Raw genomic sequence first — 17,600 nt, forward strand, 5'->3', positions numbered from 1 at the left:
GCATCCCTTCACCAACCATGCCCCCCACCCCCGCCCAGAAGCCTTCCTCAGCCCTCACAACTGATAATTCTCTAATTTGCCCTCCCGCGGCTCTGTGGACCTCTCCTTCACCACATTTAATCACAGTGGTCATTTTGCATTGATTTTGGGTGATTATTCAGTTATTGTTTATCTCTCCTGAGAGGCTGTGGGCTTCAGCAGGCAGGGAGGAGCTGTCTTGCTCACAACTGTCTCCGTAGCTCCTAGAACAGAGCCTGACACCCAGGAAGCACTCAGTACATGTTTTGTTACCTAGACTTGGGCACGGGTATTTGGGAGACAGAGCCAGACTGGAATGGGAGCTGGAATGTCTGGAGAAAATGAAGCCAGGGGAGAGCCACCACGCTTGGAGCAGGCTCTGGGCATCTGGGTCATGGTGCATGTCCACCATTCAGGAGCCTGCCATTCTGGACATGGCAGGATGGAGGACAGGATTGGGGCAGTGGGATGGTAGACAAGCAGGGGAGGGCAGGATGAGAGGTAGCGATGATGGAGCAGGCATGGAGAGGTGGGTTTGGCTGGTTCCCAGCCTCCACTCAGTACACAGGGAGAGCTGCTAAGGACTCTGGACTCCAGGAGGTGCATCCTTCCTCCTGCCTAGGTGAAGATCTGTTCTCTGACCTTGTTTCCATCCGGAGCTGAAAGGTTGCTTCCCCCTTTTTATTCTCTGCAGAAAGAAAGCAGGAATTTAGAGGCTGGTAACATAGTCTCTGGAGCTGGCTTCCTGGGCTCAAATCCTGGCTCTGCTGTGTGACTTTGAGCAAGTTGTTTAACCTCTCTGTGCTTTGGTTTCTTAATCTGGAAAAGGGGATCATGATATTCCCAATCAAGTTGGTTACTTTTAAGTGAGTAAATACAAGTAAAGCATTTAATATAGTGCTGGATCAGGGCTTTCTAATGGTGAGTTATTATTACTATCATTTTACTACTACTATTAAGAAATATGACACCAACCAAAGTCCTGGTCACTTTTATTTTCATTTATTTATTTGTTGACTGCACAGTGTGTGGGATCTTAGTCCCTTGACCAGGGATTGAACAAATGCTCTGTGCATTTGGGCATGGAGTCTTAACCACTGGACCACCAGGGAAGTCCCCTCTTGGTTACCTTTAGTCCCCAAAAGTCTTGGGACTGGTGAGGCTTGTTTTCCCCCACTACTCTGACAGTGAGTTCCCAGTGGCAGAGCCTTGGCTCTTCCTTCTTGGTACTCAGGACTGGAAATTCTAGAATCCATTTCTTCCTCTTTTAAAAATTTTATTTTTTGGCCACACCATATGACATGTGGGATCTTAGTTTTCTGACCAGGGATTGAACCCATACCCCCTGCATTGAAAGTGCAGTTTTAACCACTGGACCATCAGGCAAGTTCATTTCTGATCATCTTCAACACCCCTTCCCTGGTCCAGTCCATCATCTCCTGCAGGAACAGCGCAGTTGCTCCCTCCTTGTTGTCCCAACTCCCGCCTGTGCCCTCTATAGTCTGTTCCCCCCAGAAGGAGCCTGTGCAAGCCTGTTGTATATCACGTCCCTCCTCTGCTCAGAACCCTCTCTGGCTCCTATTTCCCTCCAAGCCAAACCCAAAGTCCTCACCATGGTCTGCAAGTCCCTGCCTCATCATCTCTCTGACTCTTCCACCTAAAACTACCCCTTCCTTCTCTTGGGGCTTCTCTGGTGGTTCAGACAGTTAAGAATCTGCCTGTAATGCAAGAGAGCTGGGGTTGATCCCTGGGTCAGGAAGATTCCCTGGAGAAGGGAATGGCTACCCACTCCAGTGTTCTTGCCTGGAGAATCCCATGCACAGAGGAGCCTGGCGGGCTACAGTTCATGGAGTCACAAAGAGTCGGACACAACTGAGCGACTTTCACCTTTGCTCCTCTGTAGCCACACTGGCCTCCCTGCTGTTACTCAAGCCAGGTGACCTCATTCTTGTCTCGGGGCCTTTGCACCTGCTGTTTTGCCTGCCTGGAGTGCTCTTCCCTCAGATCCTCCACAACTCACTCTCTCACATCTTCCATATCTCAGTTGAAAGCAGGCTGGGGAGAGCTTCCCCTGGACCTCCTTCAAGTCTGTAGCACCTCTTCCTACTTTATTTTAGGTGACACTTAGTCATCACCTGCTACTGTGCTACGTATTACATTTTACAATGCAGATTCTGCTAGAATCTGCTAGAGTGTGATTTCCCAGAGGAGAAGGGCTGTTTTTCTTGTTCATGCTTATGTTCTCAGGGCCGAGAAACTGAGTGAAGCACATGGTAAATGCTCACAGATTCTTTGTTGAGTGGCTGAATAAAGCAATAGATGTGATTACTGAATGGTAGCTAAAATAAAATAATAAAAAAGAAAAGATAGGGACTTCTCTGGTGATGACAGTGGATAAGAATTTGCTTGTCAATGCAGGGGACTTGAGTTCGATCGCTGGTCTGGGAAGATTCCACATGTTGCAGAGCAACTAAACCCATGACTTGCAGCTACTGAAGTCTGAGCTCTAGAGCCTGGGCTCTGCAGCAAGAGAAGCCACTGCAGCGAGAAGCCTGGGCACCGCAACCTGCTTGCTGCAAATAGAGCAAGCCCGTAGCACAGCAATGAAGACCCAGCACAACCAAAAATAAATAAATAAACACAATTATATTTAAAAAAAGAAGAAGAGCATCTCTGGGTCCAGACTCACCTTTCTGGTTCTCGTTTAGAGTCACATTCAGGTGATACTGCTTGCAAGTGTTCTCCAGGAACTCTGGGGACCTGTGGTACACGGTCAGGATCTGTTGGGCAGGGGAGAGGTCAGAGCTCACTCAGGCATACTCCTTTCCTCCTTGCTTCAATTCTTGCCTGCCCAGCTCTCTGCTCCATGGGGGATTCACAGCAAGGTCTTTCCTCCTCGATCCAGTGCACTCAGTGGCCAGAACAGCCTATGGAGTCTACGCCACCTCTGTGCAGTAGAACTTCCTGCATTGATGGCAAAATAGCCTCTATCTGTGCTTTCCATGTGGCAGCCACTGGACGCATGTGGCTATTTTTGGTTGTGCCATACAAGATCTTAGTTCCCTGACCAGGGATTGAACCCATGCCCTTTGCAGTGGAAGTGCAGAGTCTTAACCACTGGATTTCCAGGGAAGTCCACACGTGTGGCTAACCAAGCACTTGAAATGTGGCCAGTTCCACTGAGGAACTGAATTTTTAATTTTATTTATTTTAAAATTGACTGAAGCTGAAGACAGAGTGTGACTTGCCTGAGGTCACACAAAAGGCAGGGATTCAACTGTGACTCCATCGCCTGACACATGAGAGCGGGCTACCTTGAATTCAGTGACCAAGAGGGCTGTCCTCCTGGATCACAGGGCAGAGGGTCAGAGGATGTAATCGAGCCCCCAGATATTGGGGGAAGGATGCAGTTGTTCTCTGGGCCTTGGGAGGCACCCTGGAGGGAGAATCTTCCTTTGGTGGGGCAAGGAAAGAGACATCTTTTCAGGGACTCAACGTAGCAAGGACTCAATATCCAAAAATCTTTGCCCTTGAGACTGCCCTGGGGGTCCAGTGGTTAGGACTCTGTGCTTCCACTTCAGGGGATGTGGGTTCCATCCCTGGTGGGGGAACTAAGATCATACATGCTGCATGGTGTGGCCTAAACAAAACAAAACAAACCAAAACCCCAAGTATCTCTGGCCTTTACCCCAACTCTTGACTTACTGCAAGTGAAAACCTTATTTCTCCACCTGTCAAATGGAGCCCATATTTTTACCTACTTCTCAGGGTTTTTTTGAGGTGTCCTTAGCTTGATTCCCATATTTGTGCTCTAAATGATAGCTAAGCTTATTGGTGATATCAACCTTGTTTTGGAGTCTATATTTGCCTCTCTTCCCATGAACAGAGAGAGCCCTGGGCTCTAGCTAAGGAACACAAGACCTACCGAGATGGTGCCTCTTCCAGTGCCGCTGGCTTTGATCTGTAGCTCTTCCTCAGCAGAGAACTGAAATGAAGGGGGAGGAGGATTTGAGGGCAGAGGAAGCAGCAAAACATGGCTCACATGCAATGAGGATGAAGAGGGAAGCATCCATGGGCACTGGGAACTCAATTATTTCCCTAACTTGGGGTCTAGTGACTCTCCTGTCCCTCTCCATGAAGATGGCTTGACTTTTCCTTCTTGACTGAGCATTTGTGGTATCTACACTGTCACAGATCAGCTACAACTGCTGACTCAGTCCTAATATAGATCTGTCCGCACCATCAACTTTGCAGTGTCTCTGAAGTTCCAAATGTGTGAAGCCCCACCAAGACTCTTTTCTTTGGCTTTTCTGCACCTAGTCTTGTTCCCCTCATACATTCTTCCCTCATTTGCTTGAGCAAATCTTATGCATTCACATCCAATCACATCACCCCTGCTTAAATCCCACTGGTATTCTTACAACACTCTGGCCTCAGGGCCTTTGCACTTGCTGTTTCTTCTGCCTAGATCTCCAGAAGGATCACACCTCCCTTTCCTTAAGATCTTTGCTCAAGTGTAACCTTCTTGGTGAGACCTTCCCTGCCCAACCTACTTAAAATGACAACTGCTTGTTCCTACCTCTCTCCCTGTTTCATTCTTTCCCGTAGGTAGCACTTGTCATCACTTAACACATTACGCATCTTACTTATTCACATCTCTTTATCGTCTGTTCTCATTAAAATATAGAATTCTACAGGGACAAGGACTTTTTTTCCTGTCTCATTTATGGCCATATTCCCAGAACCTAGAACAGTGCCTGGCACACAGTAAGTGCCCAGTAAAGATAACTGAGTGATTGAAGGTAAGTATCACCTCCTCCATGAGGTAAGGTCATGGAGATTACCTTTTCTACCATACCCAGGTTATTTTTTCCTTTATATACTTATTTCCTTCCCCTGTGTTCAGAAGCTTAAAACAGAATATAGAATTAAATTTATTGTCTTAGTTTCTTTCTAGACTGTAAGTTCATTGAGAGCAGGGAACACAGATGCTTCATAATGTACTCCAGGAGAATGTTTGGCACACAGTAGGTGCTCAGGAAGAATAAGTGAACCAATACATTGACAGTGTTGCCTATGGTGGCTAGATACTATTGATGAGGGAGACTGTCAGGGACATGACTCTTGGCCTCATCTCCAGTGCCACTTCCGTGTGGACTTCCTGTCTGCCCCTGAGCTCCATACCTTTGCTGACCGTAGCTGGTAGGCATTCTTTTCATCAATGACCCATTCCACATGCAAGGCTTTCTTGGAACTTTTGATCTGGATGTGGAGATCCTGGACACCTTCGAAGGGGACAGCCTCGCGAAAGCGGGTGAGGGCTTCGATGGCCACGACTGTGGTCTGGGTGTTGGGACAGGGTGGGTGCGTGGGTGTGTGTTGGATCAGCACCAGAGACAGCACATTGGGACCCCTCTCCCCAACCCTGTGGGTACCAGCACCGTGGACAGCTCCACCCAAAGGGCCAGTCGTGTCAGCACCTTGGCTAGCAACCCAACCCTCCACCCTTGACCCCTCCACCCCTAGTTTCCATTTGGTCACCTGGGTGGACTGGAAGCCTCCTCCCAGCTGCCGTTTCTTCAATAGCCAGTTGGCGATGGCATGCGTTTCATTGCGCCGACCCAGCTCCAATTTCTGCATCAGTGCATAGGCTGTGGCCTCAATGGTGTACAGGGAGTCGTCTAGGTCCAGGTCATCCAAACCCACTGGCCAATGGGTTTTGTCTAGAAGATAGGTGTCCCCCTGGTCATGTAGATCTGGAACCACCTCCCTAAACCTGTCCTCTCCTTGTGTCATTGTTGTTGTTCAGCTGCCAAGTCATGTCTGACTCTTTGCGACCCCATGGACTGCAGCACGCCAGGCTTTCCTGTCCCCCACCACCTCCTGAGGTTTGCCCAAGTTCATGTCCATTGAATCAGTGATGTCATCCCACCATCTCATCCTCTGTCACCCTCATGGCTATTTTATTGAGCACCTACTTTATGTGAAAACCTTTGCTGAGGAGACATATGGACACTGAATTTTTCAGAACCACTCTAGGGGACAGGGACACTATTTAGAGTTGAGGAAACTGAGGTTCAAAGGAGCTCCTCCACATCCTTCCCAGACCCACCACAAGTGAGTTTCTCTAACTCCACTCCTCTTGACTTGGGGGATGGAGAGGATGAGATAAGGACCCTCAGGGATGGGATAGGGCAAGACCATGGGAAGCAGACCCCTCTCAATTACCTGTGTCTAATGACCTTCTTTCTAGCCTCAAACATACCAAGCACTTGCCCGCTTCAGGGCATTTGCATGAGCCAGCCCCTGTGCTTGGAATAACCTTCTCATGAAGGTGAGCCTTCTCGTCTTTCATTTCAGCTGAGGGGGTCGCCTTTTCACAGAGGCCCTTCCCAGTTCTGCGGTCTATACTTCCCTCCCCTCATCATCATCGCTCCCACCCACCTTGTAGGTTACTACCTCAGCACCAGTCTCAATTTGTCATTCTCTATTGACCTGTTTGTCTTCTGCCAGCCTCCCCTAACAACAGTGGTAGTTTTGAGGGGAGGGGCCACGTCAGTCTTGTTCACCTTGGTTTCTCAGGGCCTGAGCTCAAGGGTTGGCACACAATAGGTGCTCAGTAAATGATGAATCACACCTTGCTGGATTTGAGATCATGCACCCTCCCTCACTCTGCCTCCATGGCTATGGTGAACACATAGCTGGTTAAAAAGTGGCCCACACCCACTCTTGCTGGCAAAGCTGTCAAGGTAGTCATTGGCTCGGGGGCTCCTGATGAGGGCCAGAGCATAGGAGGTTATGGCCATGGCAAAAGTTGTCCGAATATGAGGGAGTTTTTTCTCCAGGAAGTCACCGGCACGCTTCATGCTGTCAGCCAAACTCTAGAAAGTCAAGAGAAGAGGCTAGAGGGAGGTGACGGGTGGAAGGGGTCTGGGAGTTAGAAGAGAGGGATGCACTGAGAAGGACATGATGGCAAGGGAGCATCCTGTGTGCAGGGGTTAGGGCACCTTGCAGACCCTTCCCTTCTCTTTGAGGCCTACCGGTATCTTCTGGCTGCACAACTCCTTCCCCTCATTCAGGGCGATCAGGACAAGAGCTGTGAGTGATATGTCTGCCTCAGAGCCATGGTAGCCACCCTGCAAATGCAGAACCATACCCATGATCCCTTTACCATCTTGGAGGCACCTTCCCCAGTCTCTCCTCCCTGACCTTGAACAGCTCCTGGGTGCTCAGCTCTGGGCTGGATGATGTTGAAAGCAGGATGTGGAGACAGGGAGAGGAGGAGGAGCTATCTTGAGACTTGCCTGTGTGGGGTCTGTCTTACTAACAAAAGCTGACGGCCATGGAGGATGCTGTGCTAAATTCTCTAAGCTAGCTCAAAACATTCTTGCGGCAGCTCCATTTTCTTGACAATGAACCTTAGGGTTGGAGACATGTCTCCATTGCTAGTAAATGACCAACTTAAGGTTCAAACTCTTCTCCAGTCTCCCGGGTTCCACCCTCAATCCCTGTGCTGGGTTGAATAATGTCCAGCCCTCCCCCCCAGTCTTGTCCACCCAGATCCTTGGAATGTGATCTTATTAGGAAATAGGGTCTTTGTAGATGTAACTCGCTAAGTGAAGAACAGGTTATACTGGGACTTCCCTGGTAACTCAGTGGTGAGGAATCTGCTTGCTAATGCAGGAGACTAGTGTTCGATCCCTGGTCTGGAAAGATCCCACATGCCGTGGAACAACTAAGCCCCTGTGCCACAACTACTGATCTTGTGCTCTAGAGCCCAGGAACCACAACTACTGAGTCCATGTGCTGCAATTACTGAAGCCTGAGAGCTCTAGAGCCTGTGCTTTGCAACAGGAGAAGCTACAGCAATGAGAAGTCTACTCATTGCAACTAGAGAGTAGCCCCCACTCGCCACAACTAGAGAAAGTCCATGTGCAGCAGTGAAGACCCAGTGCAGCCAAAAATAAATAAATAAAATTTAAAACTTAAAAAAAATTTAGAAAATAACAGGTTCTACTACTTCCCTTGGTGCCTCAGACGGTAAAGAATCTGCCTGCAATGAAAGAGACTTGGGTTCAATTTCTGGGTTGGGAAGATCCCCTGGAGGAGGAAATGGCAACCCACTCCAGCATTCTTGCCTGGAGAATTTCATGGCAGAGGAGCCTGGTGGTCCATAGGTCACAAAGAGTCAGACACGACTGAGTGACTAGTACAGGTTCTACTGGGTTAGGGTGGGCCCAATATCCAATAACTGGTGTACACATAAGAAAGCGTACACAGAAGGAAGAAAGGCATGTGATGTTGGATGTAGAGATTGGAGTGATGAGGCTACAAACCAAAGGATGCCAAGGATTGCCAGGAACCACTAAGCTTGAAGAGACAAAGCAGGATTCTCCCCTCCCCATCCCTGCCCTCCAGTTCAGTTCAGTTCAGTTCAGTCGCTCAGTCATGTCCGACTTTTTGCGACCCCATGAATCACAGCATGCCAGACCTCCCTGTCCATCACCAACTCCCAGAGTTCACTTAGACTCATGTCCATCGCGTCAGTGATGCCATCCAGCCATCTCATCCTCTGTCGTCCCCTTCTCCTCCTGCCCCCAATCCCTCCCAGCATCAGAGTCTTTTCCAATGAGTCAACTCTTCGCATGAGGTGGCCAAAGTACTGGAGTTTCAGCTTTAGCATCATTCCTTCCAAAGAAATCCCAGGGCTGATCCCCACCCTCCAGAGCCTTCCAAAGGAGCATGGCCCTGCCAAAACTTTAATCTTGGACTTTAAGTCTCCAGAACTGTGACAAAATAAATACATTTCTGTTGTTTTAAGTCACCTAGTTGGACTGCTTTGTTCTGGCCGTCTTAGGAAGCTAATACATAACCCATAGCTCCTTCTTCCCAGAGTGGCCAATGAAGCCTATGAACTCTTGGATCAGTTTGCATCCATCCTCTGCTCAGAATCTTCTGTGGCTCCTACCTTCACTCAGGGGAAAAACTCAAGTCCTCCCTTTGGCCCAGAAGGCCCTGCACAATCTGTTCCACTACCTCCCTCCTCTCACCTTCTCCCCCTCTCCCCTTGCTCACTCTGTTCCAGACACACTGGCCTCCTCACAGTTCCTCAAACATGTTGGACACATTCCAGCCTCAGGACCTTTGCACATGCTGCTTCCTCTGCTTGGAACACTCTGGCCTTAGTTATCCACTGGGACTTGTTCCCTAACCTCCCCAGGTCTGTATAAATATCAGAGTGCATGCACTTGGTCACTCAGTCATGTCCGACTCTTTGCAACCCCATAAATTGTAGCCCACCAGGTTCCTCTGTCCATGGGATTCTGGAGGCAAGAATCCTGGAGTCGGTTGCCATTTCCTCCTCCAGGGGATCTTCCCAAACCAGGGATGAAACCCACATCTCTGATATCCCCTGCATTGGCAGGTGAATTCTTTATCACTGAGCCACCTGGGAAGCCCATCCTCTCCTCATGAAGCCTTCCAGAATTTCACACCTCCCACTTTAAAAGTTGTTTCTGGAGGCTGGTGTGGAGGAATACTTGGTAGGGATGGGTGTATTGACTGGGGGAACAGGGAGGACTCAGACGCAGAGAAAGGTGGGCCAGGACTGGCAACTCGTTGAAGTAGGGTTGAGGTGGGGATGGGTCCTGGATGTACCCTACCTCCCCACATTGTAATAGAGTCCAGGATGGTCCAGAGCAGGGAGATGTGATGCTGGGTGCTGGGCCTCAGCCCTTTCCTATTCTCATTCTACCTGTGAACACCCCAGGGGGCTGACATCCCCTCCCTGTATGCAGAGCCCTGGGGTTTTATTTGAACGGCTCAGCTAGGGGGATGGTGGGTACCTGCATAGACCACATGACCACAGGGCTTTCCTCCACAAAGTTCCCATGCGTCCGCTGTCTGTGGGTGATGATCCAGTTGGCGATGTTGCAGACAGAATCAAGACTGAGCGCGCTGATTGTCATGGTGGGGTAGGCCAAGGCATAGACCCGGAATACGTAACTCGTGAGCCTGTTGGGAGGGAGACGGGTGGGTGATGGCTGGCAACGTTGACCAAGGCATTCTAGGAGAGGGGCTTCTACTCTGTGGAGAAGTCTATGCCAGACACCATAGCAACTTGGAACACCACTGGCCCCACAGCCTGCCTGCCCCAAGATCCCACAGTGGGGGTGCTCCTGGGGTCCCCAAGCCCCAGGCTGGCCCCTCCTACCAGTGTCCTCATCCTTACCAGGTGCTTCCTGGGTTTCCCTTGCTGGTGTGGTAGCTGCCATCTTCACTCCGGTGGGTCAACATCCGGCTGTACCCTGGGGAAATAGGTGGATGGGAAATTTACAGGGAGAGTTGGTGTTTGGGTGTGGTTGTCAAGGGAGGGGTCAGTTACCAGGCCGAATCTGGGGAGCAGGGTGTGGGTGAGACTTAGGGGTGCTTTGCATATTGATGGAACCCGGAGGCAGTGACTTGTCCAGGTGCAGAACGGAGGGGCCTGAAGGGCCCAGGTGTAAATGATGGTCATGGCCAAGTGTGACCGTGGGATCCAGGGGACAGTTGTATATGGGAATAAACTGGAAGTGCTGTTGGGTCCTCTGGGGAAGGGTGTGATGGGGAATTACTGCTACCAAGGATCGTGGAAGGTAAAACTCAGAAAAGGGCATATTCTGAGGGGCCATTATTATTTAGCCGCTTAGTCATGTCTGACTCTTCTGGGACCCCATGGACTGCAGCCTGCCAGGCTCCTCCGTCCATGGGATTCTCCCGGCAAAAATACTGGAGTGGGTTGCCATTCCCTTCCCCAGGGGATCTTCCTGACCCAGGGATGAACCAGCATCTCCTGCATTGCAGGCAGATTCTTTACCACTGAGCCAGCGGGAAACCCTGAGGGGCCATGACCTAGGTGTTTTCTCGGGGGCTGTTTCTTGGCTGTAATCTAAAGGTGTCAGTAGTAGTCAGAAGGGGTCACTCCAGGGTGTAGTCTGGGTGTAGTCTCTGTCGGATTCTGAGCATTGCTGCTTGGGTATTATTTGAAGGTTATCTGGAGGTTTCCTGTGTGTGTGTGTGTGTGTGTGTGTGTCTGTGTGTGTTTAATTATTTACTTGGCTGCACTGGGTCTTAATCTCAGCATGTGGGATCTTCAGTCCTTATTGTAGGCAAGCAGGATCTTTCATCATGGCATGAAGAATCTAGTTCCCTGACTAGGGATGGAACCTGGACCCCTGCATCAGGAGCGTAGAGTCTTAGCCACTGGGTCTGCAGGGAAGTTCAGGTTTACTGTTTGGGTTTAACGTGGGATGATAGCGTCTGGGTGTTAGCTGGATGGAGCACCATCCAGAGCATGTGGATGGAGGGTTGGTGTCTGAGTGTAACCAGGGAGAGGAGGGGTAAGTGTCCAAACTAACTTGAGGGTTTCTGTCTGGGGAAGTAGAAACTTGAGTCTGGTGCCTTAGACCACTTGGCCATCCTGACATGCTTGAGGGTCTCTGTCTGGGTGTAAGCAGGGTGTGTATCTCTGGTTGTTACCTGGGGGGTTTGGATGTAACTTGGGAAAGTGTTATCATTCAGGTGTAACCAGGAAGCCACCACCTGGGATTATTCTGGAGTTTTCTACCTGGGAGTTCCCTGGGAATGTAGCCCAGGACGTGGAACTGACTGGCTAAAGCCTGGGACAGTGTCTAAATATAACATAACCTGGGAAGTTGCTGCTTTAGGGTAAATCATGGTGTCTGTTATGAGACGTGTAGCCTGGGAGAGGGGTCAGGGTGAAGGAATAACCTGGGGGTCAGTCATAGTTGGAGGCCACCTGGGGAACTTGGTATCAATCAGGCTGTCAACTGGGAGAGAAGTCAGAGTTTGAGAATTTTATTTTTTGGTTGTGCCACAGGGCATGTAAAATCTTAGTTCCCTATCCAGGGATCCAGGGCTTCCCAGGTAGCTCAGTGGTAAAGAAGTTGCCTGCCAGGGCAGGAGATGCAAGAGATGCAGTTTTGAACCCTGGGTTAGGAAGATCCCCTGGAGGAGGCCGTGGCAACCCACTCCGGTGTTCTTGTCTGGAGAATCCCATGGACAGAGGAGGCTGGCAGACTATAGTCCATAGGGTTGCAAAAGAGTCGGACATGACTGAACGACTGAGCATGCACACCACACACACACTTGTAATCAAGGAGCCAACCCATGCCCCCTGCACTGGAAGTGTGGAGTCTTAACTACTGGTGCACCAGGGAAGTCCCCTGGGAGTCAGAATTTGGATGCTATTGTCTGGGAGGGTCGAGTGGGGGCCTCCTTCAGCTCCAAGGGTACCTTGGCACTCTGCCTGAGAGACTCAGACACCCTCATCAAGGTCCCAGGAGGAGACCCGCTCTCACCTCTGGCAAGGTTCTTCATCACCTGCTCCCTGAGCTCCACCCCAACCTTGTTCCACTGGCCTGTGGAATCCAGGTAACGCGTCAGTATGACCACGGGTGTCAGGGAGCTCAGCGTCTGCTCGGGGCAGCCAGACGGGATCCTCAGCAGCCGCCATGTTTCACTGGGTGTCAGGGTCCCCAGGATGGTCTCGCCAAGGATGTCACCTGTCAGGTGGGCAGAGTCTAAGCACCAGGTCTCCCCCATCACTCTGTGCCCAGGCGGGCTCTGGAGGAGCCGGCACACACCCCCACCCCCTACCCCAGCCCCCACAGGAGCCAGCTCTGTTTCCTAGGTACCTTGGACGCTGACAAACACATCCGCCTCTGTGTTGGGGATCTTGTTCAAGAATTCTTGTTTTGGCACCAGCTGCGTCTTGGTCTGACCTGAGCAGGCACAGCCTTGTGTGATGAGTGGGCTCTGGGACTGGGGAGGTCAGGGTGTGTAGACTTTGGGAGAAGCTCAGACTGCCCACTTAGCCAGACCCCCTCATTTCAGACCTTCCCTACACCAGGGCATGGCCCCAGGATCCCACAAGCCTCATGAAAACCCCACAAACCTTGGGGGTTCAGGAGGAAGCTTTGGGATATTTGCTCAATCTGACCCCCTGCCTGTAGGATGCAATGAAGAAGCAGGTTAAAAACAATAGTCATAATGACATTCATAATGACGGTAAGAGGAAGTCTTGCTTAGCCATAAAGAGCAGACTCAGTCTTTCCTGGTGGTCCAATGGTTAAGACTCCTCCTGCTAATGCAGGGGACATGGGTTCAATCCCTGGTCTGGGAAAATTCCATATGCTTTGAGGCAACTAAGTCTATGGACCACAACTACTGAGCCTAGAGCTGGACCCTAGAGTGCTGGCACTGAACCCTAGAGCCAGTGGTCTGCACCAGGAGAAGCCACCACAATGAGAAGGCCATGCACCACAAATAGAGAGTAACCCTACTTGCTTCAACTAGAGAAAGCCGACCAGCAGCAACAAAGATCCAGCACAGCCCAAACAAACAAACAAACAAAAAAGACCAGAGACTCTGGAGCCCAGATAACTAGGTTCAAATCCCAGCTCTTTTGCTGCACGACTTTGGACAAAATACTTCTTCCCCCTGTGCCTCACTTTTCCCATCCATAAAAGGGAGAGGATAATAATTCCTACCTCACAGAGTTGTTCTGAAGGCTCAATGAGTTAATATTTTCAAAGTGCTATATCCTAAGTATTAAACACGTGTTTGTCAGGTAAATAAAATATTATTACTGATGGGTCAGGCACTGGTTGTGTGTAATGTTCACAGCTCTCTGATCACTCATGGCTATGAGGATTATTCTTCCTGCAAATGAGGCTCAGAGAAGTTAAGTAAGCTGCCCAAGGTCACACAGCAGACACAAGGTTTGAACCCAAGCCTGACTCCAAAGTCCCAAAGTGGGGGGCTTTGTGATTGAACTTTTAAATCATTGTCATGCCCCTCACTTCTGCCTGTTTGTTGATCTTGGAACCACCACCCCCTCCCATGATCACACAGCCTGGAGCCCCAAGTGTAGACACCCCACTGTCTACATGGGCAGGAAGGGCTGGGGAGTGCCCATTACCTGGACCAGGAGTGTCTTCCTCACGTGGTCCTGGACCACAGAGCCTCTGGCCTTGACCTCCACATCCACTTTGCCTATTTCAAGTGGAAGGAGCACGAAGGGCACCACCTTGGAGGAGAAGGGGGGCACGGCCACTATCCGGCGGGAAGGGGCATCTGGCTTTGCTGCGCTGCATAATGACTCCTTGTGAGGGAACTCTACTCGGACCTGCGGCAGAGGGCACGGTTAGGGGATCTTGATTGCCTGAGGAGGCCCAGGACCCTAAAGTCACAGTCTCCTCCCTGCCTCCATCCTGAGAATCCTGAGTACGTGACAACGTAGCATAGTGGTTGAGAGTAAAGACCCCGCCTGGGTTCACACCCCTTCTTTCACTTGTTGTTGATGTTCAGTCTCTAAGTGTTCGACTCTTTGTGACCCCATGGACTGCAGCATGCCAGGCTTCTGTCTCTTGGGTGCGGTGTAACCTCAGGAAGCAATTATCTCTAAACTGAGAATGGCCAGAGCATCCATCTCCTGGGGTTATTGTGAGGCTTAAATGAGAAAATGTCTTAGATGCTTTCGCAAAAAGGCTGCCACTTCAGTGGCCCCTTCAGTAAATGGACACACTCCATCCCTTTTCATAAAACACACCAACAGATATGTTTGAAGGGACAGGGGGAAGTCTGGGGGCTTCACCTTGACTGACTGCTGCAAGAAATTGTACAGCACAGCTTGGATCTGGACTTGCTCGTTCCTGATCACGGAGAAGGGCAACTTAAGATCCACAAAGAAGGGTTTCATAACTGTCAGCTCAAAGGGATCTGAGACGCAAAGACCTAGAACCAGGAGAGCACTCGCGGTCAAGCAAAGGCCAACTGTCCTGGGAGTGGGGGTGAGGGGCTGGTCAGGGCCATTGTTCTCCTGTTTCCTCAGCACTGGGCTTGTGGGGTCACCTTGTCCAGTCTTGATGCTGACAGCCACGAACTGCCATGTGGTGATGGAATCAGGCATGGTCACGTGGGTGGTGTAGTGGGAGATGCTGCAGGAAGCCCCAGGGGGTGGATGGAAGGGACATGATGAGTCTGTGCTGCCTAGACAGAGCCTCTGATTTGAGGGTCACTGTCTTGGGCTTAACATTACTATGGATGGGTCAGTGAGTCACCCAATTAGAGACATTTTCCTTAGAGGGCCATGATTTGGGAGGGGAACCCACTGGGATCTTTATCCCCATCCAGGAAGGCATGGGACGATTCTGAGAGCTCAGTATCACCCCGGGAGCATTGGCCCTGAAAAAAGTACATAATATGAACAGTTTCATTTACAGCAACAATCAAGTTATATTACTGACCTATGGCTGTTCTAATCATGTTATGTGGTAGACAATAAGATGGTTAAATTGTTATATTTTTTAATCTTTAAGTGCATTCCTTCAGTTAGCTAATTTAGAAGCATTCAACTTGCAGAGAAGTTGAGCTACAAAGAGCTCAATACACTGGCCCAGGGTCACACAGCTCACGAGCGGCAGAGCTGGGAGTGGAATTTATGCTGCTGCTGCTGCTTCTGTTTCTCTTCCTCCTTTCTTTCGGAGAGGGATGGGCAGTGCCATGTTTACTTATTAAAGACGCAATCTTGGGACTTCCCTGGTAGTGCAGTGGTTAGGAATCTGCCTGCCTAAGCAGGGGATACAGGTTCGATCCCTGGTCTGGGAAGACTCCACATCCCCTGATAATGCATGGAAGGGCCAGGGACCAGAGGCTGACATGAGGGTCATAATCCTACCCTTGTGTGATTTTTGGCAGAGTAATGGTCTTCCAGAACCAACTTTCAGGGAACACGCTCCGGACAGGCTCGTCCTCCAGGAAGAAGTCATCTAAATCATCATCTTCATCCGCTGCAGGGGGCAGATGCCGGGCAGGGTCTCCTCTGCACATCTCCCATGACCCAGCAGACCCTTCAGTGGGGTCCTCCCACTCCAACCCTCCATCGCACTCCACACCCCCTCAGTGGAGCCCTCCCAACCCTGTGCCTCCTGCCATGGCCCCCTCACTTGTCCCCAGAAGCAGCTGCTCCTCTCGGGCCTCCCGAGTCAGGGTCTCAGACAGCTGGCAGCAGCTCAGGAAGGCAGTGATGCAGACTGGTCCATGGCGGACATGCTGGATCCTCTCCTTACATGACAGCCCCACTGGGTTCTCCCGGAGCCCAGCCTCACAGCACTTCTGCTCCAGCTCTGTCTTGAACTTGTTCACTGCAGGCCAGAGTTAGAGGGACAGAGGAAGGGCTGGGAGGGACCTGAGGAAGCAGGGACCCATCCACCTAAGCACCATGACACTCGCCCTCTGTTTAGCCACATCTCTGGAAATGCTGTCCCTAGAGCTTTGCTATATCTTTCCCCTGAAGCTTCACATTGAACCCTTCCCTTGTGATGTGTTCTAATGAGGAAGTTGAGCACAGAAGATCAATTCACTGGCCTAGGGTCACAGAGCTCAGAAACATTGCTCTTCCTCCTTCCTTTTGGACGGGGATTGGCAATGCCATGTTTATTTATTAAAGATGTAATTTTGGGACTCCCCTGGTGGTGCAGTGACTAGGAATCTGCCCGTCAGTGCAGGGGACACAGGTTTGATCCCTGATCTGGGAAGATTTCACAAGCCACAGGGCAACTAAGACCGTGCACCACAACTACTAGGCCTGTGCCCTGGAGCTTGTGCTCTGCAACAAGAGAAGTCACCTCAGTGAGAAGCCTGCGCATGGCAACTAGAGCTTGGCCCCTGCTCTCTGCAACTAGAGAAAGCTGCCTGCAGTAACGAAGACCCAGCACAACCAAAAGTAAATAAATAAGCCTTAAAAAGATGCAATTTTGACTCTTGGTTTTACTGTGTATTTTTAAAAAATGAAAACACAAAACTTGCTGTAGAGTATGATGCCAAGTTGAAAGGCTTCTAAATTAGCCAACTGAAGGAGTGCACTTAAAGATTAAAATATTACAGCAGTTTAAAAATCTTGCCATCTACCATATAACATGATTAGCACATCTATAGTTAAGTAATATGACTGATTGTTATCATAAATATAACAACAGTTTATAATATGTACTTTTCCATGAAGGTTAGCAGAATTTTTGATATTGAAATTAGACAGCGTTTTACCTAAATTTTTATTAGACTTCACTTATTTCCCCTTTATTTAAACCCACAAAGTAATTAGCACTGCCAAAGAGACTGAAAAGTCTAATATTCATAGAATCCATCTTCTAAAAACACCTAGTTTTACCTCCCATCTTCCTTCAGCTCTAGACTTCTTGATTCACCACACCCTGGTCTTCGTCTACAGGTTATCCTTTTCCCCTTTCAGTATCACAGACTCTAGACATCTAAAAACTACATTTCCAGACTCCCTTGCTGCTAGGGTGCTGGATGGAACGAGATCCTGCCATCTAGAAACTCCTGTGTGGGCTTTCCTAGTGGCTCAGATGGTAAAAGATCTGCCTGCAATGCTGGAGACCGGGGTTTGATCTCTGAGTTGGGAAGATCCCCTGGAGAAGGTAATGGCTACTCACTCCAGTATTCTTGCCTGGAGAATTCCATTTCACTTTCACTTTTCAGACGCTCTTGTATAGGATTTG

The 17,600-nt window shown here is 49.9% G+C and overlaps 1 protein-coding gene across 2 annotated transcripts in view; it reads right to left on the reverse strand.

Moving 5' to 3' along the window:
- Positions 1–17,600, reverse strand: part of LOC104979844 (complement C3-like) — a 30,635-nt gene that overhangs the window by 3,746 nt on the left and 9,289 nt on the right. For both annotated transcript variants that reach the window (XM_010828390.1, XM_010828389.1), the window contains 17 exons: positions 16,026–16,223; positions 15,758–15,869; positions 14,932–15,017; positions 14,675–14,814; positions 14,000–14,206; positions 12,974–13,025; positions 12,714–12,800; positions 12,378–12,581; positions 10,250–10,325; positions 9,864–10,032; positions 7,059–7,154; positions 6,746–6,899; positions 5,560–5,741; positions 5,203–5,361; positions 3,944–4,003; positions 2,708–2,798; positions 661–706 (listed from right to left, as the gene is read on the reverse strand). In XM_010828390.1, coding sequence (XP_010826692.1) covers positions 661–706; positions 2,708–2,798; positions 3,944–4,003; positions 5,203–5,361; positions 5,560–5,741; positions 6,746–6,899; positions 7,059–7,154; positions 9,864–10,032; positions 10,250–10,325; positions 12,378–12,581; positions 12,714–12,800; positions 12,974–13,025; positions 14,000–14,206; positions 14,675–14,814; positions 14,932–15,017; positions 15,758–15,869; positions 16,026–16,223 — 2,119 coding nt within the window. The remainder of the gene's footprint in view (positions 1–660; positions 707–2,707; positions 2,799–3,943; positions 4,004–5,202; positions 5,362–5,559; positions 5,742–6,745; positions 6,900–7,058; positions 7,155–9,863; positions 10,033–10,249; positions 10,326–12,377; positions 12,582–12,713; positions 12,801–12,973; positions 13,026–13,999; positions 14,207–14,674; positions 14,815–14,931; positions 15,018–15,757; positions 15,870–16,025; positions 16,224–17,600) is intronic.

Source organism: Bison bison, unplaced genomic scaffold, assembly GCF_000754665.1.
Source record: "Bison bison bison isolate TAMUID 2011002044 unplaced genomic scaffold, Bison_UMD1.0 scf7180017864492, whole genome shotgun sequence".
Taxonomy (NCBI): domain Eukaryota; kingdom Metazoa; phylum Chordata; class Mammalia; order Artiodactyla; family Bovidae; genus Bison; species Bison bison.